General features: G+C 36.6%; 1 protein-coding gene across 6 annotated transcripts; it reads right to left on the bottom strand.

Moving 5' to 3' along the window:
* Window positions 1-4: 4 nt before the first annotated feature.
* Window positions 5-27747, bottom strand: PIP4K (phosphatidylinositol 5-phosphate 4-kinase). 6 transcript variants are annotated; one of them, XM_069321284.1, is made up of 10 exons: window positions 27660-27747; window positions 20375-20472; window positions 17811-17921; window positions 17218-17265; window positions 10299-10437; window positions 7464-7594; window positions 6549-6717; window positions 6258-6371; window positions 5547-5679; window positions 5-3493 (listed from the first exon to the last, which is right to left on the bottom strand). In XM_069321284.1, exons 1-10 carry the CDS (start codon window positions 27714-27716, stop codon window positions 3306-3308), a joined length of 1188 nt encoding a protein of 395 aa, XP_069177385.1. In that variant the 5' UTR covers window positions 27717-27747; the 3' UTR covers window positions 5-3305. The 6 variants fall into 6 exon arrangements, with proteins under 6 accessions (XP_069177385.1, XP_045611036.1, XP_069177384.1 ...); XM_045755080.2 differs by lacking the exon at window positions 27660-27747 and adding an exon at window positions 22878-23136; XM_069321283.1 differs by lacking the exon at window positions 27660-27747 and adding an exon at window positions 22696-22832.
* Window positions 27748-27971: the final 224 nt, after the last annotated feature.

The raw sequence follows: 27971 nt of genomic DNA, 5'->3' as shown, positions 1-27971 counted from the left end.
AAGGTCCACTTAAACTTTTTTATTCTGAATTTAATATAAAGTTTATCTCACTATTATACACTTGTGTGATGTATGATACTTCTCTAACAACACTGTAGTGTTAAACTCATTAGGAAACTTGATTTGAAATGTCTGAGACCTCAGTCATAACTTTTTTGTTTATCTACATATCACATTTTCCTGTATTTCATGTATACTCTACTTCATATTTTGTCAATGTTTTCATCAACATATTCTCATTCAATATTGTCGTTCCTGATCCAATTAACTTATTAAATTTCTAAATTTCTATTAAATAGTGAGTAAAGTACTTTACTCTTCTATTGCACAAAAAAAAGTCAACAAAATAGTCTTAATGCATGAATAAACAACACTGAGACTTAATGTATAATAATAATAATAATAATAGAGTTTAGGTGCCCTATATACAGTCAATTATGGAAGTGATAACCGACAGCATCACACATACTAACCAATACAGTCAAAGTCAACACAGTCACATGGAGACCAAGCCTAAAATTATTTAAGAGAGGTCTCATAATTACCCTTTTATAAATTACTTATCTCTTTCTCTAAAGTCTCTTGCCCAATTGACTTTCACCCATGAGATTCGTATCCAGACAACCTGAAGAGTTCTTTTCACTACATATACCACCCATCTATGACAGTATTACTGAAATATCTTCTTCAAATGCAAGGAATATTCAATAAAATTTACATCGACTCCTTAAGTACACTTGATTAGTTTTAGCAATACTATGTCTACAGCTCAGTTACAAACTACAGAGGCAGTTAAAAAAAACAAAAGTTTTATGCGATGAATTTCACACGAAACAGAAAAGTAGCCAACCTTATGATTAAAGTAATTGAAAACATTAAAGCCTAAAAGCTATTAGGCTCTAGGCATAAATTTTGTTTATTTAAAAATTTAATAAACTGCCTAATGGTTTAATTAGCACCTGATATGCTGGTAGACCATTGTACTAATATTTTATCTATTTTCTTTAGATAATGATGGTCAATTACCCCTTCAAATCAAACATAAATCATACTACAGTTAACCTATTCCTTCAAATATGCACACTAAGTGGAACAAATCTTGAAATTTATAAGGTAAATGCATATTATAATTAAATATATCACAAGCTAAACAAATTTAACTTATTTGAAGAAACTGAAAGTTCCTTAAACATTTCTATACATAATGAATATATTCTCTGGGAAACAAAGCATTTTCAATATCTATATAAAGCTTGTTTTCTCCTTTTATTGAAAAATCACTATCTTTTGAACATATTTAATATGAAAATCAATATTCACCTAAATAATAAAAAGACTGCTAAGCATTTGTCTGCCTACGAGTGACTGTGTAGAAAATCCTTCCCAAAAACTGGTATCAGTACATCCTCTGTTCATGCACTGCCTTATTTAAGTTAAACAATTGCCTCTCAATATCATGTTCTTCTATCGATAACACACTTGTCACTAAGTATACAGTACCCCCAAGTTTGATTTTATCCATTAATTCCATTTCTTTTACCTACGAGTGTTTTTAATCCATCAGTCAAAAAAAATACCGAATTACTCAACATTCAGTGATCAACAATATTTCAAGTGAATTTTGCCACTTTTCTACTCAAACCAAAACAGTCTAATTCAACTCTCTAACACAGATATACCCTTCTTCCTGAAAATGTTCCTCCTCTATAAAAATGTATCTTATTCCTAGACATGCCCCCCTTCTCTACATTGATGTACACTTCCACCCAAACATGTGCCCCAAATCTAATCAGACATACCATCATCCTAGACATATGCTCCTTCTCTAAATAAATGTACCCTCTTCTTAGATATTATCTAAGTTGTCATCTTAGTCTCTTGTTGTCTTACACTGCCCGTGACAAGGCAGCTCGATATATTTACAAACGTGATGTTCTTAATGTTAAGGCATGCTTTCAATCAAGATAAGCTTACTGATTATATACATTTTTACTTGCCTGTACAGTATTTAAAATCTAAAGAGAGGGGAGGATCGTTTAAAATTTAAGGAGGGCAGGCACATCAAACTGACAAGTCTACAATTTGTTATAACTCTTCCCAGGGCAATGCATCACTACAATATTTTTAATGGACTAGCATGACAATTCCACACACTGTATTGTAAACCTTTTTAGCCCTTTAGTTGTAAACATACAGATTCCTAAGACTACATGTTCAGATACTCTTCCCAACGTAATTCCTGTAAGACATTTATCCTTTGAGCTCTCAAGGCTGGATCCAGTATAAAGATTATATATTTCTTTTATGATCACCATCCCAATCACTGACATTTTTCCCATAAAACTGAAAAAACTGAGCAGATAGGCACAATCAATGTGGGAAAAACAATGGCTATTTCAACTATAGCAATTATTTCCTTATTGTTTAATGAGGACAAAGACGAAAACCTAACGTGAGTATTCTTGAAATCACTGTAAATCAGTTCTTTTGTAAATCAATAAATTCTCTCCTACTTATTAAAAAAAAAGGTTTGAATTAAAATATAGAGTAAAACATAAAGACTCAAATACTGGTAACATTATAATCACAAACTTTGTTAAGACTGATCAAGCAAATGTAATAGTTAACATTTAGAAATGTTAACTATTGTTAATGTTAATGAAATGTCAACAATGTTAATGTTGAACCATTTCAACAAAACTGACATGACTAGCCAAACATACAGTACTCTGAGCTCGAAATGATCGACCTAACATCTCAGAGGTATGAATGGTTGAAGATAGTACAGTATCATAAAGCTGAAAGAACCGACTCTGTACACTGAATACAGTAAATGATTCAACTTCAGTACTTCATCCAATAATTAATATTCTTAACTTCAGCATAGCTATTATGAGAGGAAAGTTTAATCAAATCCAAGTTTGAATCAATTATTAAGTGCGTCTATACCTTCACATGCCGGATCATCAATTTTCACATTCTGATCCTCTTTTAAACTAAATAACCAACTTTAATTTAACATTTCTGCCCAATATGTTTTTCATGAAACTAATGTTTGAAAAAATAATATTTATTAATACTCATGCATCCAGGGTTAACCTATTTTACATACATTAATAAATTATTAATAATTATCAAAAATGTAAACAAATGATGTTAATAATTTCTGATAATATAAATCTGGTATTATATGTATGTGAGGGTTTTATATCTGGATCACACAAGTTTCAGCAAAGAAAATCTACACAGTTGAGGATATAAGGGTCTCTTCACACCCACAAACTTTACACTTGCATAACCTACTCCTACACAATGGCCTGGTACATGAAGTCCAAAAATCGTCGCCCATACTGATCAGGTTCCACTGTAGATATGCCATCTGCATTTGATCCATACTTGACAGTCTTTGCAGCTTTGGCTGCCTGCTTTTTAACACCATAATGGGTTAATACATCAATGAGGGCCATAAAATATATTTCACGACGAGGTGCACCTGAAAGTAAACAAATCCAGCTTTGAGTGTATGTTAAAAGTGCTTTTCTGAGCAGTACACTCCATTGCTCATTAAGGAGAGATCCTACTGATCACTGGTTAGAATCTAGCAGTCACAGAGCAGTTAAAGATTCCTCACAGGAACAGATGGGAACTTTTTAAACTGTTCCTGCAGGGACACACTGGTGTTAGGAAGACATTGGAGAATACTTGATTCTGCCTAAAATGTAGACTGAACAGTGGACTGCATAAACTCAAAAGCCTATCCAAGCATAGCTTGGCATCAAAGAAACAGCCATACTATGCACAAGATGACTACTGAACAGCCCACTACTACCCATGACTGCCTCCAGGTGACATCACCAACACAATAACTCAAATTCCCCCAATGCATCAAATGACTATACGAACTTGCCAGAGCATCCCCAGTATTATGCACAGCAGCCATGTAGTGGAATATTGTACAAAAACATCTACATTGTCCACTAGAGAAGTTGGATATGATCAAATCATGCACAACACTTCAGCAGCATATTTTCCGATTACCAAAACTGTATACTGTATATTGTTTGGTTAGAATGTATTAACTTAGATTATGTTGGTTTAGGCTTGATTGGGTTAGATTAGGTTTCTTTGGGTAAGATTAGGTTTGCTTGGGATAGGTTAGGATGGTTTTAAAATAAGTTGGCAAACCATCACACATACAATGTGACCTGTATCAGTGGAGACCCACGTGGCCTCACTCAACAGTTTTTTCATGGCCAGACTAGACATGCTGTGCTTTATTTGGACTTTATCAAGAAAAATGTCATTAACAATGACTGATAGGAAGAGGAAGTGTGTTGATAATGCACCAGTGCCAAGGAAAAGGTAACACATTGCCTTAGAGATGAAGCTAGACATTATTAAGCACTGATAGGGGTGAACAAATTAAGAGGTTGCAAAAGTTTATAGTGTGGACCATTCAACAACTGCAACCATCTTAATAAAAGACTAAACATGAATTTTAGAGCATGTGAAGGGTTCTACACCAATGAGATCAACAACAATAAGGAAAAGATCACATTTAATTTGTGAGATGGAAAAGTAGCTAATACTGTGGATTGAGGTACTAGAAAAGTCGTCAAAAGTCAATCAGCTTGATGCTTATGCAGGTGAAAGCAATAAATCTTTTTTTGATGATTTAAAGGAGAAATTAGGTGAAACTGTGAGTGATGAAACATTTGTGGACAGTTGCGAATGGTTTTATAGATATAAGAACAGGACATATTTACACAGCATAAAGGTGAGTGGCAAGGCTGCTTGTTCAAATGAGAAGGGAGCAGCTGAATGTGTTCCAAAATTGGTCAAAATTATTGAAGACAGAAACTACAGTGCTCATCAAGTGTTTAATATTAATGAAACTTGCCTGTCTTTAAAAAAAATGCTCAACTGGACATATTGCCAGGGGGAAAAACAATGCCTGGCTTCAAAGAGGCAAAAAGACTGCTTAACCTTGTTGCTGATGACTGTAAACTTTAAGCCTCTTCTTGTGTACCCTTCAGAAAATCCCAGAGCCTTAAAGAATGTGACATAACTGTCTTTACCAGTGGTGTGGAGAAAGTACTCCCAAGGCTTAGGTAACACAAGACATTTTAAGGGACTGGTACTTGGCAAGAAGTAAAATCATACTGTGCTAAAAAGAAGATTTATTATAAAGTTTTACTTGTATTGGACAATGCACCTGGACACCCTGGGTACCTTGACGAGTTGAATAAATATTAATAAATAGATGTCATTGGGTATACTGTATTTCTCACTCAAGAAAAGAACGTCAAATAATTAGTTTGAAGCCAATAAGATTAGTTTCAAATTATCACAGACAAAAAAAAAAAAACATACACAAAAGTAGACTTTTCTATTCAATGACTTTAATAGAAACCTACCAGAAGAACCAAAAACAAAAATGTATACATTACAAAACCATAAGTATCCCTACTTCGACACCAACCCCATGTCGAGGTTATGCAACCTATTATTCTTAACCAGATAAAAAATCAAATGCCTTTACTTACTTTCATTACTCTCAATAGCATATATTTCAACATCAGGATCAATGGCTCCATTACTGGTTGCTCGTTCTCTCGCAGCCGTATTAGGCGAGTCGGGTGGAGTCGGTACACCACTACACTCGTCGTCATCTTCTTCCTGACATGGACAAGAAATGCGTCGAGTATATACAAAAACATACAATACTAAACTGTAATTATTAATAATGCACTCTCTTGAGTGGCATACTATAAATCATGCAGAAATAAAACACTGTATGCTACTGTACTTGTATTAAATATCAATATCCATCAGCAATAGGTGATCAGCAATACTAAATAGATTTTCAAGCAAATATTAAATATAGGCCATCTCTCATTGCTTCATAAAAGCTACCCTGGATAATCTCATCTTACCTCCCCCTCCCCTCAGAGATTCTCTCTCTTCTTAACTTCCTTCTTAAAGGTAAAGTGATTATGGCCTTAATTTAAGCACTTGGACAATTTAGATCTCAGCATAATTTGGGTCCCTCCAGCCTGTATAATAAGTTTTAGTCTAATGAGAGTTTCAATCATATTCTTAAAGTGTCCAAAGACCAACAACTTTACCCTATGCGAGTCAGTCTTAATTTTAGCATTTGTTACTTTTCCAATCTTAATATAACCAAACATATCATAATTTCCATTAATACAGTAGGGCTTAATTTGCACTATTTTAACAACATGAGTGAAACTTACCTCAATCGCATCTTCTTCAGACTCATTCTGAGTAACTCCCTCCATCTCTGCTCGAGCTATATCATGGATTCCAAGAAGCAGCGAGTAATCCATCAAATGCAGCCTCATCAGGAACTGTGAAAATATATTTTACAATTTGTTAAACCTTATACCACCAGACTACATTCCTTAATTATCTACCCATCTTACACTGTTTTGAAAGTTAGGTGAAGAACAGATGTACATAGCCTTTCAAGAAATCTTGTTATCCTTGATATGAACCAAAGAGTCACAAGACTTCCCCAGTCTTACCTCCACATCAGCTGTAAGTGTTTCCATAAGCTGTAGTTTTGCCTCCTCACCAATATATATTTTTGTACCATCCTTCATAAAGTCGTTATCCTTTAGAGTTGGGAGATCCTTCTCAAGCTCTTTGACAGATGCTTCACGGTCAACTGTTGAGCCTTTAAGGTCATATTTCCTGTAGGAAAATAACATACAATTGTATAAATATTCTTGTGTTCACATTGTTTTCTGCAACACTGAAAAGCCTATATCATATTTTTCTGAAACATTAAAGTAACAGTGGACTAAGTAAAATATGCAAAATAACTGTTAGGCAAAACAGACCTTTCTTACTAGGCCAATTAGTGTAGGTCTGATAATTACATATGGCACACATAAATACATACTGTACATACAAATATAATACATACACATATAATGTATATGCTCATTTGCCTGCTTGCCTACCTAAACCACCCACAACCAGGTGGTAGCACCATGTGCACTCCTGGGTATCTTGAGGTTATCTTGAACCAGACCAATGGATATGATCCTAGACTCAAGAATAGCCTTAAACTGTGCACAGAGCAGTATAGACAGAAATGAGAAGGATTAGTGGCAACTAAATGGCTATACTCAGAAAGACGGTTTTCATATTCACATAAAGCCTGATTTCAGAACAATCACATTTAGGTGAATCTTTAAGGTAAACTCGTTCAACGGAAGGAAAGAGCAAAAGATTGGATAAAACTCACCTGCGATACAAAGAAGAAAAGATCCCTTCAGTGTGGGTGCCTAGAATACAGCCCTGCCTAACTTTTCATCACTTCTGCTTTCAACACACCAGTCTAATCTTAGTCGCAACTAAGATGTAACGGTGAAGAAACTCATATTTTTCTAATGCAAAGAGAGCTTTATTACAAAAGTTATAATCATGCTCACTTGTGAATTTGGAGGAAAGTAGAAAAGACGTTTCTCATTACGACACAGTATGTTTCTATGTTGTCTACGGTGAGGCGATACATGGCCAAGTACTGTGGCAGTAATGTCTTGCCGTGACGATTCACAACATACTGAAAACCAAGACTGTATTATCAATGGTATAGAATTATGTCATTCAATTTGCAGTATTTTACCAAGAAACTCTATACCCTCTTTACAACTGCTTTGGTAATGCTGAATGTTCTTCACTTTTATGCTTAACAAATTCCAGCAAATAATTAAATAGTGATTCCTACTATAAAAATAAAATTTATGTAATTTACAGTTCAATTTGTTTGTTATATTCTCTCTCATTTACAAAGTTTTTATCTTTTCATATATTTATTTTCTCTATTACTGAACCTCTCCTTTACAGTACCCTACATAATATTCACACACCATTTGTTCATTTATACAGATTTTTTGTCTAGTGACAAACTGACAGTTTTCATACAGAAGTGCAAACAAGGCAGAATAGTGGCTTATTCATACAAATTACAAATACAGTATAAGAGTGATTCTTCAACTGGAGAAGCCAAGTTTTGTCAATTAATCTCCTAGAGGCAGGTGTGCTTGGCCTGTACATGTATTCAAAGCAGGCGGGGTCTCCAAACTTCCCTTCCCATTGTTTGAATTTTGGAGTGGTTACTCATCTGTAAACACAACTCACGTTCTTGAATTTATCAACAAAATTACAGAACATCCTTTTGATGTGTAATTTCTAAACACAGTACAGGTATTCAGGAAGTGAGTCAAAATACTGTCATCCCTGATGCTCTTAAAACAGAGTAAATCATACCACTCAACAAAGGGGAAAATAATGCAAGAAATTATTCCCCTATAATACTTTTATTTTGCATCATAAAAAACTTCAGAATCCAAAGAAGTAAGTTCACAAAAACACAGGGAGTCATTTCTACAAAACTTTCGCCAACACGGGTTCAGCACACGGCATTCCTGCCTCTCACAATTGCTAGACCACTATGACATAGCCATGGATGCCATGAAAGATGACCAAAATCCTGATGAAATATACAGAGACGTTTGTGAAAGATTTTGATAAATGTGATCATGGTATAATTTCACATAAAATGCACATAAAAAGAATTACTTGCACTGTAGGCAGACAGATTTTCAATTTCACAATAAATAGAACCCTAACAGTAATAGTCGAGAGAATAAAATCCAAATCATTCACCATGAAAACTCAAGACCTTAAGGACACTGTACTTGCTCTTGCTCGAGTACTCTCATTCTAATAGACATCTTGAGGTTATCTTGAGATGATTTCGGGGCTTTTTTAGTGTCCCCGCGGCCCAGTCCTCGACCAGGCCTCCACCCCCAGGAAGCAGCCTGTGACAGCTGACTAACACCCAGGTACCTATTTTACTGCTAGGTAACAGGGGCATAGGGTGAAAGAAACTCTGCCCATTGTTTCTCGCCGGCGCCTGGGATCGAACCCAGGACCACAAGTCCCGCGTGCTGTCCGCTCGGCCGACCGACTCCCTAACATAGACAAGGACACAAATTATAGTGCCGTGTCATCCTTTGCAGACGATGCTAGAATGTTTATGAGTTGAAACTGCAGAGGAGGTAGCAAACCTCCAAACTAATATAAACCAGATCTCTAAATGCTCCACAGAAAACAACATGATGAGTAATGAAGGCAATATTATCTATTGTCTGCAATAATTGAAATATTTAGTCATTTAAGACAGTTATCCCATAATGCTACTATTTTAATCCATGTTGTACCAAGTTTAAAGATTACACACTTAACAACCGTAATAAACTGCATTTACATTCACTTGGATTTTTACCTCATGCTGGCAGGAGGGTGGCTCTAGTAAGTACCTTATAATAATAACACCATTACTATAATGACGACCAAACCACACATCAGAAGATGAAGCAATGACAACATTTTGGTCCGTTCTGGACCATTATCAAGTCGTGTGCGAGTGATAATGGTCCAGGCTGGACAGAAAAGTTATTATTTCTTCATCTTCTGATTTATGGTTTCGTCATCATATCTTCAGCCACGTTATTGTGACTCTTAGTCTGCAACATTACTATAAAGTCCTTGCTGAGTATCTTGGGTATACTCACCTGAAATTTCCAGCAATATAATTTAACCGTCAACATCATTATAATGTGTTGATTGTCTAGGGCAGCTTTTCTCAACTTTTGTACCCTTCAAATAATTCTGGGTCAGACTTTGGATAAACACATGTGAATTCATTGTCAACTAAAATGAGACAATTTCTGTCATTGCTCTTGATACTGATTAAATGAGAAAAATTAATCACAACATAGTCATCTTTACTGTATAATTTATTTTAATGTTCTTTTTACTCTTACATAGATTACCGTACTTACTTTCAAATTTATTTCGTAAGAAAATATAACAAGAAATATTTTTTAGGGGTACTGTCTCCCATCACAATATAACTGGTGTCTAAGATATTACAAATAAGTACCTCCTTTATATAAATAAAATATCAGCCACCCTACTTATTATGTTCTTAATGTATAGCCAATACTATATTTGGTTGATGAATACCAGAAGGAATGTTGACAACTGGCTAAGCTAAAATAAGGGTAGATATACGAATTTTGTGTACAGTATTTTCCAAACTTTTAAATGCAAATCTACCATTACACAAGAAAACAAGTAAAATATATATTTTTTGTGCACAGTCAAGGTGTGCACAATAGCTGCACTTTGAGGGTTAAATTACCTAAACACTTTCCTGCTCATTCTACAACTTTGAGAGCCTGAAACCTTTAACTTACCGGGTGGTATTCTTTGAGCAGGGCGTGCATTTGTTCCACTTCATCACTAATTAGAGTTTTCACAATGTACATCTTGTCACAGGAATTGTAGAACCGAGCACCACTTCTCCCTGGCGAGTCTATTGCCACAGGTTGTGACCTTGGGCAGAATATCAATCAAAATTATGAAGTCAAACTTTTGTCTTTCACAAAAAAAAAAAAAAAATACAGTAGGCTATTCTAAAATCTTATATAACTGGCAAAGTCAACAAATGTTTTAGCAAAAATAAAGGTGTAGCAGTAGAAAAAAATGTATATAATAAAATGTCATTTCTAGGCAACCCTCAATAGCATCCTGAACCTTAAGGTTCTGGTACCACTAAGACTTAAAACACGCTACCAGGCTCTTAGACTTGCAAGGCTTACTAACAACCAGGATCAAAATTTGGTTCATTTATCAAGACTAGAGAAGCCTGACGATTAGAAAACATTTCAAAACCGAAAAAACTGACCAGTCACAAGCATGCAAGCAAGCAAGGAAATAAAATCTTAAGGAGAGAAATTTAAGACACAAGTCAAATGGCAGATGGCCACGGATAACAACCCATGCACCAACTCGCCATAGTCTGTAGGGCGAGTTGCTACTGTCTTTCTGAGCTCTGGACTACAGATAGTAGTCCAGAGTTCAGAAAGGCAGCTATTACAGGTTGTTCAGAAAAGGCTTATTTCATTGCATTCTTTTCATTTCTTTTCATGAAATTGGTTATTTCATTCATATAGGGGTTAGCCATCCCTATATTTCTGGGATGGCTAATCTGAAATGCTTTGGCACTTAATCACAACAGTGCCTCAGAGGGGGGAATGGTTTTTTGAGAGAACACATAATTAACAAAGTTTTAAATATACATGTGCTGTTTGAGTGCATAGTGGTACCTCTGAGGAGGGCTCGCCATTCTAATAAATACCTGTATTAAATAGCCTCTATGCTTGTAGTAAGGACAGGTTTCGATCTCATGCCTTACACGAGCAAACAGCTTGTGCCCTTACAAGGGGTGAAGCATTAATAATGATGCAGAATGACATGACAAAGCAAATGATGCACCTCAGCTGAACCAGAAGTCACTGATTAAAAGATCCCTCAGGAACACATGATTTATTATTAGCTAAAAAAAAATGGAGAGAACCCAAGACAGAAAGAACACACTTCAGAATCAAAAGAACAAAACGCTGAATTCTTACAAAGAGCTTGAAACTTGTTAACATGATAGCTGGAAACAAAAACCAAACATGACTGCTTTGAAGAAGGAATCCTTAGCAGAGGAAGATACACTAAACCGAGTGCAAGACAAAGAGGACAAGACCTTATTCAAGGACCAAGTAGGTTCAAGAGGAACATTGGAGGTGAAAAAATCCTAGACAGCTTAAGATAAGTGAGACAAGAAATTTCCAACCTAAAAGCCAGTAAGAGAGGCCATGCCAAAGCTGAACAGTAAGGAAAAGTGCTCCAACCACAAAGGCTGTCAATTCTCCCATGAAGATGTGATCCTTAAGGTATTTCATTAACAAAAGAATTGCAATTGTCCAGGAAGGTTCTTTATCCTCTAGTATATACACACTAGAGCACAGCTAACTATAGTCATTAACTCACCATCAACAGGCCTGGCTTGGAGGGCTACATCTCAAGCAATACTCGGAGATCATAATTTAAAAGGAGATGCTCCAGAGTGGACAACACCTAAACCCTTCAGAGAAAAGTATCTCTGATGGAGAACGAGAAAACAACGCCAAGGAATATGTCCCAAGGGGTGACACACTTCACTTTTTGCAAAGGACTGTCAAGCAGTCCCTGCAGAGGTAGGTGGGTAGCTGTTACGACCCAGGTGGGCCTAGGTGATAGAGGAACACTGGTCTGTAGCCAAATAAGCACAGTGCAAGGTAAAGAAGGGCAGTCGAGTAGAAATGCTGCCAACTGTACAATGATATAACATGATGTAAGCTTCTTGCTTTTTTAAGAGAAGACAGCAAGAAACTTGTTGAAGCAAAAAGTCAGCTAGAAGGATATATCATATGAATGGTAAATATGTAAGTTTGGTGGTTGTTTTAATGTTTTGCAAAATAGGCAGTTACGGTATGACATTTGGGTAGCTCAGGCACCGTGGGAAGCAGGACGCAACTGCTGATTTGAACCTGGTACTGGTCAGGTGTGGGCTGCTGGTGTCGCAGATATTACAAATAGGTACCTCCTTTATATAATTTAAATATTAGCCACCCATTATGGTCTTAACGTGTTGATAAACTCTGCCCCTAGTCAATTATTAATGTGTTGTTTGTGACTACGGCCAGAGAGGATTTCATGTGTACTGGTGTTATAGGGAAATGTCCAAGTGTATGTCTCTTTCAGAGGCTGTTGACCTACCTATAGTGTTGCATTTGTAAGTCTTACTCCTGTCTATGTGGGGTATTGTGCATAACGTAAATGTAGATTAGGTAGTGCAAGCGGTCTTGTTATGATGGGTCCTGTGATTTAATAAAGTAATATTAATTATTATGCACCAGGGTAAAGTAATATTAATTATTATGAGCTTTCTGTGCACCAGTGTGTGCTAATCATCCTCTTATACAAATTAATTTCTGGGAGTAAATTTCCTGGGGGCCAAGCCTGGCTTAACTCTACCTAGGGCACTTACTGGTGTTTAACATTTATTATGTTTAATGCAGCCCAGGAGCATAGAAGTACTAGCTCCCATATAATCTCCAACCCACCACTAGCCAACCATAACAATAGTGACTAGTATCAAACACACAAGTGAGCGTGTGGGATGAACGGACACCCAAGGTGACCTAAGCTGCCATCTGGTGGTGGTCAACTGAGTTGAAGCTAGGATTATTTACCTGTGGCCAACTACTGCTTGTCATGTGTCTTAAATTTCATGTCTTACTAAGAGCCTCCCCCCTCCCCACCCTTGGGGCTGATCTCCCAATGCTCCCTTTCCTCAATGAATAAACCAGATTCTAATCCCAGTTTTTGGTAGTGTGCACAAGTTTTGTGGCCTGGCAGTATGAATGTGGAAATCTCAGTGGTACTAGTGGTTTAAGCACTGTTAAGCTACTGATGGGCCTACCCAGAGAATATACAAATTTAAACCTAAGTATTAAATTCCTATAAATAACAGTAAATTATATTTAAATTCTAATAAGTTATAAGTTTACATGTGCTGTAAATTCACTGTATAACATACAACACAGCCAACAATAATACAAAAAAAGCTAAATAATAATACAGGAAATTGAAACAATATTACAGCACTCAAATAAAAAAATGTCCACTCAATTATATTAATTAATAAAATTATTACAAACAACAAAATGTTGTCTTAAGGAAATCTTTAAACTCTGTAATTTAATATATATACTGTCTTCAAATTATATTGCATATGGATTAATGCCAACTGATATGAGGGGGAAGGGAAGCAAGAAGAGGAGAGGGGGAAAAAATGAGTATATCATGCTGTTCTGCCATTTCTTAAGTAATTACCTAAGTGTAATTACCTAAGTGTAGTTACAGGATGAGAGCTACGCTCGTGGTGTCCCGTCTTCCCAGCACTCTTTGTCATACAGTATAACGCTTTGAAACTACTGAAATTTTGAAATTTTTATGTAGTAGTCTGGCTGTGCCATATAACTAAGCTTACCAATTTGATAGAATAAAGTACCCTACAACACATGTAAGGTGTCAGAAACTGCTGGACCAACTCTTCCCAACCACACTGTACCGGAACTCCATACTATGATGCCATCTCGCCGAGTGACACTGACACTGATCGGCCAAGTGGCAGCTTTACTGATCCAGTCTGCCAATGGCAACTAGCAGTATTTGATTCTAGAAACAATTATGGCAGGAAAACAGAAAAGGAGGCATAGTAAGGAGAGTGACATGAAGACAGAAATGGTAATGGAGTTGCAGGTTAATATTTACCAAAAAAATGAGCTTTTCACAAGTTCAAAGCCTAATTTCTGAGTAATGTATTCTACAGCTCATTTGGTAGACCACACATTGAATAAGAAAAGAGGATGTGGAACTTACCAGTATCAAATGGAGCCCCTGAATATATATGTAAAATCTTTTGACTCTCACCCCCTTAACAAAATTTGAGTCACAAGAGTAAGGCTAGTGAACCACCAATGTCATTGAAAACCTCACAAAGGAGTCCAGAAACTAGACTAAATCTCCAGGCAGAAATCTACTCACTGCAGCCCACCATCTGGCTATGGCATTCAGGAGAGAATGGAGAAAACTGAGCTGGAAATCTTAGGGACACTCAGCATGACCCATATCTTACTTAAGCTATGGTCACTAGACACAGTTAATAAACCAAAAAATATCTGTTAGGTCCAAAGAGCACTAGAGCTTGGAACCAAAGTCAACTCAGCTTATCAATTAGTACCTGCTAGTAGAGCAGTCAGAACATATGCAAGGTGGATCAGTGTTGGTGAACCTCGGGTCACAGGAGGTCCTGGTGGAGGTGGGTGGTAGCAGGGATAGGTGTGATTGGGCTTTACAGAGTTCCCATTGGTTAACCATGAGTTCTATGTCACTGGGAATCTGTAATGTTGAAGTTTGTGAACAAACTGCTGGGCATTTGTTTATTCCAGTGCTAAATGGATTCCATCATCCCTCCAAAGCACGTTTATATGACCCTGTGGCACTAGTACCATGTTATCTTGCTCAAGTCGTTTATCATCTAGGAATGCATGCTGCATTGGAATATCTTTGAGTGTGGGAGAATGACTTGCTAAGAAATCCCTTATATCGACTGCTTACACAGCACCAAATAAAAAGAATGTATGTATGATGAAATGTTTGTAGCTGTGTGCTAGTATCTTGTCAATGTATGAGATTCAACACTAAGTGAATCTACATCAAGAGATGTTTAAATTCTTTTATATTTATCATTTACATTAAATATTTAATAACATATGCCTGGAATTTTTTTATTTATATTCTGTATCATACAACCAAACATTTAAAAACTGCTCCATGGTCTGGGGGTCAATGCCTAGAGGTGCTGCTGCCCATATTATACAAATTACATTATGTATTAGGAATTCTACAGAATTTGCATGTTAAATAGCTGAAAGATTTCACTCTAGCAAAATGATTATGTATATGGAAAGCTCAAAATCACAGAAAATATATACAGGCTCCCAGAGACACAAAATGCACGACCTGCCACACGTGCACTCGGATAACGAGACGGGGCTGGCGGCAGGAGCGGCACAACCTGCCACAATGTGCACCAACGTAACATGACATGAGGATATACCAACAACATCGTAAACCTAAAAGTATGTATGAAAGTTACATTGATTTTTTTAAATTATTTTATTATAAACATTTAGTAAGAAATAAAAAAAAAAAAGATATACAGTACTGTACTAAGCAGTACAGTATTATGAGTATTTTTTGAAACTATAGGAAATTAATTAGCAGGTGTAAGGGTGACAAGCTTTTAAACAAAAATAAATAATTACATACACAATTTAGATAAAAAAAAAACAGTTTTTGTTTATGTCATTTTCTGGAATTTTACAGAACTTTTTAAGAAATTAAAATTGTCCCAAGGGGTCAGGGAGGTTTTTTAAATGATTCAAAAAGGGTTAAACGTCAAACTTTCAAATACCTTATTTATGGGAGAGGTTGACACAGCTACCTTTTGTTCTTCTAAAACTTACAACTCTATCTCATTCATGAAAGGCAAATAGAATAATATCTTCTTTTTTAACCAATACTTGATTAGGTTTGTCTTCCTACATGAATATTTCACATGTAACTACAGATAAACAAAAATATTGAAATCAATGCAAAGTATGGACTTAATCAAGAATTAAAAGCAAACCTACTTCTCTATCTTCCTCTCAACTACTGACCTGCATCAGTATTCAGCAAAGTGTTTACCATTCCCTTTTGCCCTGCTTAATCTAAATAAGGTCATATTAAAGCCTGTCTTTCCATGATGTGTAGTGTTCAATATTCTCCTTCTCCTCACTTTTACTCTCAGTTAATAGTAATGCTGCACTATAATTCTATCCACTAACTTCCTGCCTATTTCAACTGTAACTATTAAATTCCAATGGTTGTCATCATTGCACTGTTTTTTGAACAAGTACTGTATATAAATACCATTATTGTGTCAAGTAACACATGAATAAATTTGCAAAATACTATACAATAAAAAAAAAAAAAGCACTAGTCCTGAACATAACAAAACACACATTTCTGTTGGGCACCCTCAGGGCTACCTCTTCCTGACTGTTTAGTCAACCAGACCACTGCTGGGAACATGTTATACTGTACTGTGTTGAGGTACCCTTCTTCCCTCTAACTGGCACCATCCTAGCCGACTAACAAGTACTTTCCCGAGGCTCTTTCATCCACATTTCCTACGGTGACATTCCGTCAAGATTTGGCTTCATCTGCATAATGGATGAATGCATTTTTTATGAAATATTGTTATATTACTCTCAACTCCAATAAGCATGGCTCCATAATGTTAGTATTGCCAAATAACAAAACAATGAATTTGAGCTTTACTTCGTGTCCCACAGTATCAATTAAATTCACCTTTGTCTTCTGCTATGTTATCTAGTAACTATTCTTAAGTACTGAAAAAACTTTTTCAAAGATATTACCAACACTTTTGATATATGATAAGTGATCATAAAAATGTTATAGAGAATATCATAGTTATAATCTATTCAGAATGGCTCATCGTATTCCTTTGGGGACACACCAAATGAAAACTTCATTAAGGCTCACTAACCTCTTTAACAGCAGGCAAGATGAGCTTTATTGAAGGCCAGTAAGCAGCTCAAATCCTTGAGTATGAACAATACAATGTAAATAACAAATAAAAACTGAAAAGAATAACACTATCGTTACCTGTCCAATTCTATGACCCCATAACGCTGGACTTCAATAAGTCTCGACCTAAGAGAGGCCTTTGCATTAGGCTGTAACTTAGTGCACTAAGAAAATTATCAGCTCTTCTGTGGTTCTTATTACAATGACAGTTGCAAGGAAATCCTAACACTGGAAATCACTAACCAAAGTTTACACGAGATATGTTTCTTTTACAATACTGAACAACCATTGAAATTAAATATTTAAGTGTGACAGCAATCTGTTAAAATTCAGCCATGAAGAAATAGTAAAAGCAAACTTAACAATAGTTGTTTAAAACTACTGATGCATAGCAGAAAAGAAGTTTGTCATACACAGAGACCACTTGAAAATCAAGTATGAAAAGTATTGTATTGTTCCAAAGCAAAATTAATAAAAATGCAAAAATCTATAGAACAAAAGCTTCAAACTCCTCTACTAAAGACTATAGACAGATGCAATCATTCAAGATATAAGCAAGTAAAGCAATGGATGTACCGTATATACAATGATCATGAGAACTCGTGTTAACTTCATTACTGAGTTATCGTACAAGTCAAAAGGTTCTGAAAAATACACAAAAAATATCCTACCTTGTTAATGACTCCCGAAAATCTACATCGTCAATGCCAAATCTCTCTCTCAAATTTCTGAAGACAATGGGACAGTATTCTTTGACTTTAAAGTGTGAAGGCAGATTCTCTCTGTAATTTAAAAAGATGTTATACTGTATATGATAAAATAAAGCACAGTTAATCTTAATCAGCACTTACAAGATACCCAAATGAGCATAAAAAAATTTCTGAATTAAGCCTTTATTACACGAAAATTAAACAAATTATTTTCAAGGCGTCAAGCATTGATGTACAGTTAATCCTTTCCGGCCAGGATATGAACCCGGGCCAAAGCACTTGCGAAACGCCAGGCTAGTGTGTTACAACTTCACCACGGGGACTATTCATATGATCAAGTTACGCTTAAGTAACCAGGTAGAGCAAAATGACATAACTACATAGAAACAGGAACTACTGTATACTGTATTTCCAATGATAGCCATTTTTATTTAGATTTTGAGCTCAATACTTAAGGGTTTTGTTCTGGACCCAAAATTTTGTGGACAAAAGTTAGCAGCAGCTGGATATGATGACCATGAGTATCAGTGAATGTGACCTTTGGTCCTCACATTTATTCCTTTTGGTGGACGAATATAGTCTCGTCCTTCGACTTCTATATAATTTTGATTTATGAGGTTGCCTTGGCCTTTGACTTTTTTAACAGCTAAGTGATGAACATGATCGATATTTGTCAAGCATTAAATTAAATGTTACTAAGTTTAAGTGGTCATTGAAGGCAGATAAATTGAAACTCAAAGTAATATATTGCCACAACTACCATCACATGATTACAAGGGTAATCATGTGATGAGTATCCTTGGACATGTGAACCAAACCTAAAGCAATTTCAGCTAGGGATGAAAGCTATAACAATAACTGACTCCCACATTTACAATTACCTGAACTGCCTCAAGGGTCTACAGGACCCAAAAGTCATCACAGTATATAATAGCATCTTGAAGTCCAGTATGTTAAATAGATTTTAAGTAACTTGATCAGAGCATCACTACCTACTAATAATTTACTATTTGTCTACCTTTTATTGATTCGGAGGATCAATGTCCCCACAGCCCGGTCTCTGACCAGGCTGCCTTGCAGTCTGACATGTGAATCACTGCTCAGATGATAAAGTATCCTAAAGTATTTATCAAGTTCTCTTTTTAACACCGAGAAGGGATCAGCCCGTTATGCCTCCTTATGTTTAGAGGGATTATTGAACAGTGTTGGCTCCTTAATGTTGATGGAACCGTCTCTTAGTGTACCTATATTATATCTCTGCATTTCAACAGAGCTATTTTGCACATCCTGCCTTGCCTCCTGGTCTCACGAGCAGTTATTTCCGTGAGCAGATTTGGAACCGATCCTAATGTTTTCCAGATGAAAATTATTATGTATCTCTCTCACCTGTATTCTAGCAAACTACAGTTCAATGTCCAATATGAGAATGAGAAAATGTACTGGAACAAGTATAGTACCCTAGGAGACTGAGGTTTACATAGTGGATGGTCCAGATTTTACTTTATTAACTATTTCTCTTTGGACTCTGCTCATTAGGAAATTGATGATCCATTTACCTACTTTGCCAGCAATTCCTTTTGTGTCCATTTTGTTATAACATCACTGTCACATTTGTTGAAAGCTTTCACCAAACCTATGCCCAGTACATTACAGTACATCAGCATTTTGCTTGTCATCCATAGCATCTAGGGCCATGTCATGGTGGTCTAACGAGTGTAAGAAGCAGGACTGTCTTGCTTTAAACACAAGTTGTCCAGGGTTTAGTAGACATTGTGACTCTGTAATAACCAACAATTTTGCTACCAGCTGGAATACAGAAAACTGAATATTCAAAAAGTATGTGTGCCAATTTTGCTGCAAATTTAGCTAAGGGACTTGCTGTTTAATTTACTCTTGTGTGATATCATCCAACTACTTGGGCTGGATGGTAGAGTGACGGTCTCGCTTCATGCAGGTTGGCATTCAATCTCCTACCATCCAAGTGGTTGGGCACTATTCCTTCCCCACGTCCCATCCCAAATACTTATCCTCACCCCTTCCAAGTGCTATATAGCCATAATGGTTTGGTGCTTTCCCCTTATGTATTAATTGATATCTTGTGTGATATCATAAATGTTCCAAGAGTAAAGAATGTGGGACTTTAAAATATGAGACCACTAAAATATGAGACCACTTCATGAATATACTGTATGTACAATGGTATCAAATCAAAATGGAAAGGAATGGTCCATAATCTTAAGATCAAGGTATATAATATTTAGTTATAAACAAAACCTATTGGTCTGTAAGTTATCAAGAAAAACAAGTCACATTAAGTATAACTAGGAGTCTAAAAAACTTAAACTTTTCAAGTCTGAGAAAGGGCACTCAGCATTTTAGGCAAGTCATATAAGCATATACCTGTATTCTAAAAACTTTTAGAAATAAATGCTTCCGATATACATCTTTAATTCAACCAATAATTCAAGAAATAAATCTGGCTTTGGGTTACATCAAATGCATTATAATGCATGTCAGTAACTTACTTGTTAAAGAGGTGGTTATCCACACGAACTTTGGAATGGGCTTTAAAGTCATCAGGCATCAGCATCACTGGTACATTAATGTGGCTCAGCTCACTGCTCTGAAAGAAAAGGTGATACCACAAAAAATCACCTACCATACAAATTTTATATCCTAAACAAAATTTCCAAAAGTTGAATATCAACCCTGTCCATTATAATACAGAACTAGATTTAACCATAAGCTGGTGGTACTTTTTAAACCTGGTTACCTTTAAAGAACAGAATTTTCCAATATTTTTTATATTTTTTTATTGATTTATAAATACAAGAGTTATTACATTCTTGTACAGCCATTAGCACGCATAGCGTTTCGGGCAAGTCCTTATTCCTAATATTTCCCGGAATACGACCTACCGAATCGTTAATAACCAGGTATCCATTCACTGCTGGGTGAACACAAGCTACAGTTAAGGATTGGCGCCAAGTAAATCCTCCCTGGCCAGGATACGAACCCGGGCCAGAGCGCTTCCAGAGCACCAAGCAAGAGTTTTACCACTGCACCCCGGGACTGAATAATTAACACTTTAGTCCGGGCATGACGCAGCATTGCGTCATCAGTTTACTGTCAGTAATCTTGGGGATGACGTAGCAGTGCGTCATCCACTAAAATAATTGCCAAAAATCAGGTTTTTTTCCAATTTTTTGGGGACTGTTAGGTAACTGTCAACAAACAAGATGGGGGATGGTTACTGGAGGCTTGAGGAAGCAAATGTGTACTGCCCTGTGTACCTGTGTGAGTTTTAAATTTTATGATAGGCCTAAAAAAAATTGATTGTGATGTACAGTGCAGGGATAAACAATTATAAATACAGTATTCTAAACTTACTCCATTAATGTAAATTGTGCTGTTTTAACTTATTTGGTATTACCGTATTAATTTATTTTATTTTAATTACATATTGCATATAAACAAGTTTAACCCCCCCCTCACACACTAGCAAATTTTTCAAGGATTATTTCTATGTAAAGGACTGAAAACCGTAAAAAGTTTCCTTTCTGGCTGTGATGTGCATACACAAGGTCAAAAGTAATTTTTTAAGCATATTGCTACACAAACATGACCACTGCAGTACATTCACTATCCAAAAAATTAAATATCCCATACTCTCAATTAGATATGGGTATTAATAGCTTAATTTGAGTCATGATCCAAGTTGTTGATATTGGTGGTAGTAGGGTAAGGAGCACCCTTTAAGAAGGATCCAAGAGTTATTTTTTTTTCAGAGGATAGCAAGCAATCACCAGAGCCAGCTATTGAGCCAGCATAGAAGTTATCCAACCCTTGCTGAAAATGAAAAAAATCTTAAGTAACAAGAACAGCAACTCCACAGGTAATGTTATATAATGTGTGTGGATCAGCACATTGTTAAGTGTCTATATTAATGCATATTTCTCACAAGGATATAAATTATTATATATCCTGGCATAGAGGATCTTCAACAGCACAAAGAACAATGTTTCTTTGATTTTTATGTTTAGTTTTAAATATTTTTATTTATATTTAAGCTGTTAATAAATGTGACATTATTAAAATAGTGTTTAATTTAATAATTATTATGTATGAGGGACTTTACAAGAAGCAGGATAATGTCCTAATGCACCTCAGCAAAGCTGCCTTAATAAAATGCAACATGACTTGGAAGGGCGGGAGAGTTGAAGAAGATGTAATGTGACTTGTAATCACAGCAGGTCCAGTGAACACTGCAAATCAACTGCAGATACGAAGTTAATACATTAAACAGTATGTCCTACATAACACTTTTAAACAGCAGCATAGGTAATAGCCTAAATAACATACATTAGCAACAAGTGTCACACTACAAACACACCTACAGCATCAGGTGTCACACCACAGCACACTTGAAAAACAGGCGTCATACCATAGCACGCTTCAGCAGCAGATGTCACGCCACAGCACACTTCAACAGCACCTATAACACAACACATCCTGACAAGCTGAAAATACACACACTCTGACAGGTACTAAATAACACACCTCGATAATAGGTGGCCAATTCCATACATATAATGAGTGCCTACCTATAGTTCCTGCCCGAAACGCTGCGCGTACTAGTGGCTTTACAAGATTGTAATTACTATACTATGTATCCTCACAATCCCAATGTACCTTCTTGTATATATATATAAATAAATAAATAAATAAATAAAAGTTACACAAACACACAAACTAACATACCAAGAAGCTTCAGAAATACCCACGACCTCCCTCATGACTGGCACTCCACAATTCATGTCTACACTGAAAACTTATTGAAACATACAGTAAAAAATATTCCAGAATGATGGGGTCTGCTGTGAGGAGCTGCCACCGACGACCCCAGCAACTGTGAGAGGCAGCGTGGGTATATATGTGAGGGAGGGGCAAGAGGTGGCCTCACAGAGCCACACATCAACACTGGGAAGCATTGTCAAGGGTGTAATAGAGTGCAGGAGTTGAACTTACCGTGTGGTTCACCCCCCACATGAACACTGAGAGGAAGGGTTCGTTCGCCCTGAACAACTTCACTTTTTGATGCTTCACCCTCACGGCCTTCTTCTTCAGTTTCGAGGCTAAACTTGAACTTGACGCCATTGTCCTAGGGTTCTCCTTGTGTCCTCTAATTACACAAGAAATTTCAATACACAGCACCCATGTTAAGGCTGTCACAACGCAAGTTACAGCCCACTCCACCTCTATTATTGACGCATAAACGACATGGTATCCACACACAAATGACAAGAGAAAACAAAGGAGCATCTAAGATTGCTAAGAAAATTTATTTGGATGCTGCATCTGGGTATTTATGATGCTGTCTAACTCGCTTTTCACTCAGGTGATAGAATGGATGAAACATATATTTTGAATGTTTATGTGAGAATTCTTGTATCTAATAGTTTTGGACTGGACCTTAGATATACATCTAAGGTCCATCTATATCATAGATGTTAAGGTAACATCTATATACATCTATATATATATGTTGTATTTGATAGGCCAAGTTACCTAACAAAACCGAGTTTCCCTGAAATGAATTCATTTTCTATTTTTATGGAATAATAAAGCTTTCCATTATATTATATATGATTTTAATTTATTTAAATTGAGTTATAACTAACATGAAAATTTCATGAAACCAAACCTAACCTAACCTAACCTATTCCTACCTAACCTAATAACTAAGTCAGTAATTCATGTTCTTAATATAATATAATATTAATTAAAATAAACCAATCTGAAATGAAATAATTGAAAATAAGGAAAATTTATCTGCCTGTTAGGCAAATCGGGCTTTGCATATTAGACCAAATAGTGTACTATTAGGTACGACATTTACATTATATATATATATATATATATATATATATATATATATATATATATATATATATATATATATATATATATATATATATATATAATCGTTTTGTTGTACTTGACGGTCGTTATAATAGGACACATTTACTGAAGCACTTGAACTTCATCAGAAACAATGGGAAAGTGAATACAAATTGGCAGAGATAACGACAAAAATCTGTTTCAAGGCGGCTGATAATGCACAAACAATAATTAAGACTATCTGAGATCCCATCAGATTTACCCCGAAAGACGCTATCACAAGAGATATGCTGACCAGCAATACTGATCAATAATCAACTGATAAGACGACAATAGATATCAGATCTCGCTGAAGCACTACATAACCTGAATTTACCTGAGGGCCACTAACACTCTAGTGACCTGATCACTAGATCCTCCCATTTGCCCTTATGATTTTTTCCAGGTGGATTTTACAATTTAAGAGCGTTTCTGGCATTTACGGCTACGCCGGGTAAGCAGTTCCATGGGTTTATAACTCTTTTGGATGAAAAGGCATCTTCAGTTTTCAGTCCTGCATTGTGACCTGTTGAGCTTGAAATCGTTGCTCCTTGTATGTGTTACATCTGACCTTTTGAACAAATTATCAGCATCGTCATCCTCGAAATTGTTCAGTATTTAAAAGGTTTCGATGAGATCCTTCGTTTTGGAATGATTTTCGCCCGGTGTTGTACCTTCTCTAAAGCAGATACTGTACGTTCTTCTGAAAAGTCACCATTGGTTGGATATATTAATTATTATTACTATAATCAAAGTGGGGAAGGACCAGAGATTTACACAGTTGAATCACTACCTACTTTTTCGTAAAGTCACGGGCACGCTTGATTATCTCCATGGTTTGGTTAGGCTATTTTTTTAACTACTGTTCATACCTATTGAACAACTTTTAGTGAATGGTGGATTTTGACTCCAAAATCCTTCTCTTCATCAATCTGATGCAAGGTAATGTTATTAATTTGGTAGCTGTGACTACCAAATGTTATTAATTTGTAAGTTATGGGTAGTAGTGCCCCACATGGAAAGTCGTGCATTTTTCGATATTAAAAGGCACTTGCCAGTCTTCCTACCATTTGTGGAGTTCATGTAGATCTCTTTGTAAGGTTTAAATATAATTTTAATTTCCCACTTTACCGTAGATTTTAGTGTCATGTGCAAATTTGATGATGTGGTTTGTAATATTCTTATCTATGTCATTGATGTATATGACAAAAAGAGTTGGCCCCAAAATGGACCCTTGTAGTACCCCGCTTATCACATTTTTCCAGTCAGATTCATCGCCATTTAGCACGACTATCCGCTTTCTTTATTTTAATCACTGTTTTATCCATGCTAGTATTTTACCGTGTATCCCAAGTGCCTGTAATTTTCTTGCCAGTCTTACCTTATCAACAGCTTCAGCAAAATCTATGTAAACTACATCTACCTGAAGTCTTTTGTCTGAGTAGCTGGTTACCGTTTCCAAAAATGTGAGCAGGTTCATGCACAATGAACATGCTCACATGATACATCACATTAACGTGATGTATCAGTAAGAAAATCAGTAGGAGCCGTGAGGAAAATTCTTTCTGTGAGCAGGTTCGTAAGGCAGGATCTATTTTTAACAAACCCATGCTGCGTCATTTTACACGATTGTTCGCTGTGAGATGGTGAAAGATTCCTTTCCTTAGGATTCTCTCCATGAGCTTGCTGATGTGTGATGTCATGCTGAATGGACAGTAGTTTTCTGATGAGTTCATTCTGCCTTTTTTTGGAAACAGGGGTGATATTTGTATATTTCAAATATATAGGAACTATCCCTTGGTCCAGATTTTTTGAAAAACTGTTTCAGGGGTAGGCATAGTTTCTCTGCTAGTTCCTTTATGACTTTGGATTAAATTCCATCTACACCTGAGTCTTTTTAGTTTGTCATGATTACGTAGCATGTTATGGGTATATCCCTTAATTCGTTCTCTTCACATCCTTCAAACATTTGTGTGGGTGATGGGATGTCATCTAATCTTTCTAATGTGAACTCTGATGTGAAATATGAGCCATATTTTGGAGCCAAATTCTGGCTCTCTGCACGTATTCGCAGTTTGAAATTCCGACTTTTTATGTCGAAAATATGCCAATTACTGAAAACGGTGGTGGGTCACATTTTGCCCAAACCCCCCTGCAGTTTTCAAAATATCCCAAACATCCCAAATCGGATACCTGAGCCATATTTTGGAGCCAAATTCTGGCTCTCTGCACGTATTCGCAGTTTGAAATTCCGACTTTTTATACCGAAAATATGCCAATTACTGAGAGCGGCGGTGGGTCACATTTTGCCCAAACCCCCCTGCAGTTTTCAAAATATCCCAAACATCCCAAATCCGATACCTGAGCCATATTTTGGAGCCAAATTCTGGCTCTCTGCACGTATTCGCAGTTTGAAATTCCGACATTTTATACCGAAAATATGCCAATTACTGAGAGCGGCGGTGGGTCACATTTTGCCCAAACCCCCCTGCAGTTTTCAAAATATCCCAAATCCAATACCTGAGCCATATTTTGGAGCCAAATTCTGGCTCTCTGCACGTATTCGCAGTTTGAAATTCCGACTTTTTATACCGAAAATATGTCAATTACTGAGAGCGGCGGTGGGTCACATTTTGCCCAAACCCCCCTGCAGTTTTCAAAATATCCCAAACATCTCAAATCCAATACCTGAGCCATATTTTGGAGCCAAATTCTGGCTCTCTGCACGTATTCGCAGTTTGAAATTCCGACTTTTTATATCGAAAATATGCCAATTACTGAAAGCGGCGGTGGGTCACATTTTGCCCAAACCCCCCTGCAGTTTTCAAAATATCCCAAACATCCCAAATCCGATACCTGAGCCATATTTTGGAGCCAAATTCTGGCTCTCTGCACGTATTCGCAGTTTGAAATTCCGACATTTTATACCGAAAATATGCCAATTACTGAGAGCGGCGGTGGGTCACATTTCAACACATTTTGCCCAAACCCCCCTGCAGTTTTCAAAATATCCCAAATCCAATACCTGAGCCATATTTTGGAGCCAAATTCTGGCTCTCTGCACGTATTCGCAGTTTGAAATTCCGACTTTTTATATCGAAAATATGCCAATTACTGTAAGCGGCGGTGGGTCACATTTTGCCCAAACCCCCCTGCAGTTTTCAAAATATCCCAAACATCCCAAATCGGATACCTGAGCCATATTTTGGAGCCAAATTCGGGCTCTCTGCACGTATTCGCAGTTTGAAATTCCGACTTTTTATACCGAAAATATGCCAATTACTGAAAGCGGCGGTGGGTCACATTTTGCCCAAACCCCCCTGCAGTTTTCAAAATATCCCAAACATCCCAAATCCGATACCTGAGCCATATTTTGGAGCCAAATTCGGGCTCTCTGCACGTATTCGCAGTTTGAAATTCCGACTTTTTATACCGAAAATATGCCAATTACTGAAAGCAGCGATGGGCGAATGTGACCAATAAAGCTGCACAAGGAACTAGTCTCATCGCACCCCGTCCTCCTCGTGAGCGTCGTGACGTATATGCTCTAAGGCCAAAAATCGTCGTACTAACGACTCGCGAAATTGACGTACTGTCCTGTTTTGGGTCCTCTGGTAGGTTAGGATAAGGACACTTTAATACGACAGTTTCTCGATGCAGGGAAACCTTAGAAGGAGGAGGAGTGGCTGCTCGTCAACTGTTCAAGACACCACAATACCTACGTGTGATCAACCCAGAGGAGAATGTCCAACTTATAATGGATATTTCATATTCACAACTCGTATGAACAAGCCAATTACCGTCATTCATTCTTATCAACATAGCTGACTTGTTAAAAGAACGTTTGCATCAACGGAAACTCAAACTTACACGAACAAACTTGAAGACAGCAACAATAAATGTTATACCAGCGAGGTAGACTGGCATGTGTGTCGGGCCTTTCTCAACCTTTGGTCTTGAAATAATTCCGGGTCGTACATGAGATAAACACACACGGATTTCATTGTCAACTGAAAGGGGACGATTTCTGTCATTGCTCTTTATGATGGTTAAATGAGAAAAATTAAACACAAAAAATAACTCTATTAATACATTTGCATATGATTAGAATTAGCTTGTTTATCACTATCTCTTGTGGAACCCCGTGTTACCTTCGAGGTTCCGCGGAACCCCGGTCGGAAA

The sequence above is a fragment of the Procambarus clarkii genome, chromosome 9 (genome assembly GCF_040958095.1).
Source record: "Procambarus clarkii isolate CNS0578487 chromosome 9, FALCON_Pclarkii_2.0, whole genome shotgun sequence".
NCBI classification, from domain to species: Eukaryota; Metazoa; Arthropoda; class Malacostraca; order Decapoda; family Cambaridae; genus Procambarus; species Procambarus clarkii.
The sequence above is the reverse complement of the archived record's forward strand: the minus strand, read 5'-3'. Positions and strand labels throughout refer to the sequence as shown.

Coding starts and splice junctions, on each gene's coding strand:
- PIP4K (XM_045755080.2), bottom strand. CDS start 23,006: ATGGCGTCAAGTTCAAGTTTAGCCTCGAAACTGAAGAAGAAGGCCGTG. Junction 10,438..17,217: donor GGGGTCATAGAATTGGACAG/GTAACGATAGTG, acceptor ATTCTGCCCAAG/GTCACAACCTGTGGCAATAG. Junction 5,680..6,257: donor CTGAAGAAGATGCGATTGAG/GTAAGTTTCACT, acceptor TGTCCATGTCAG/GAAGAAGATGACGACGAGTG.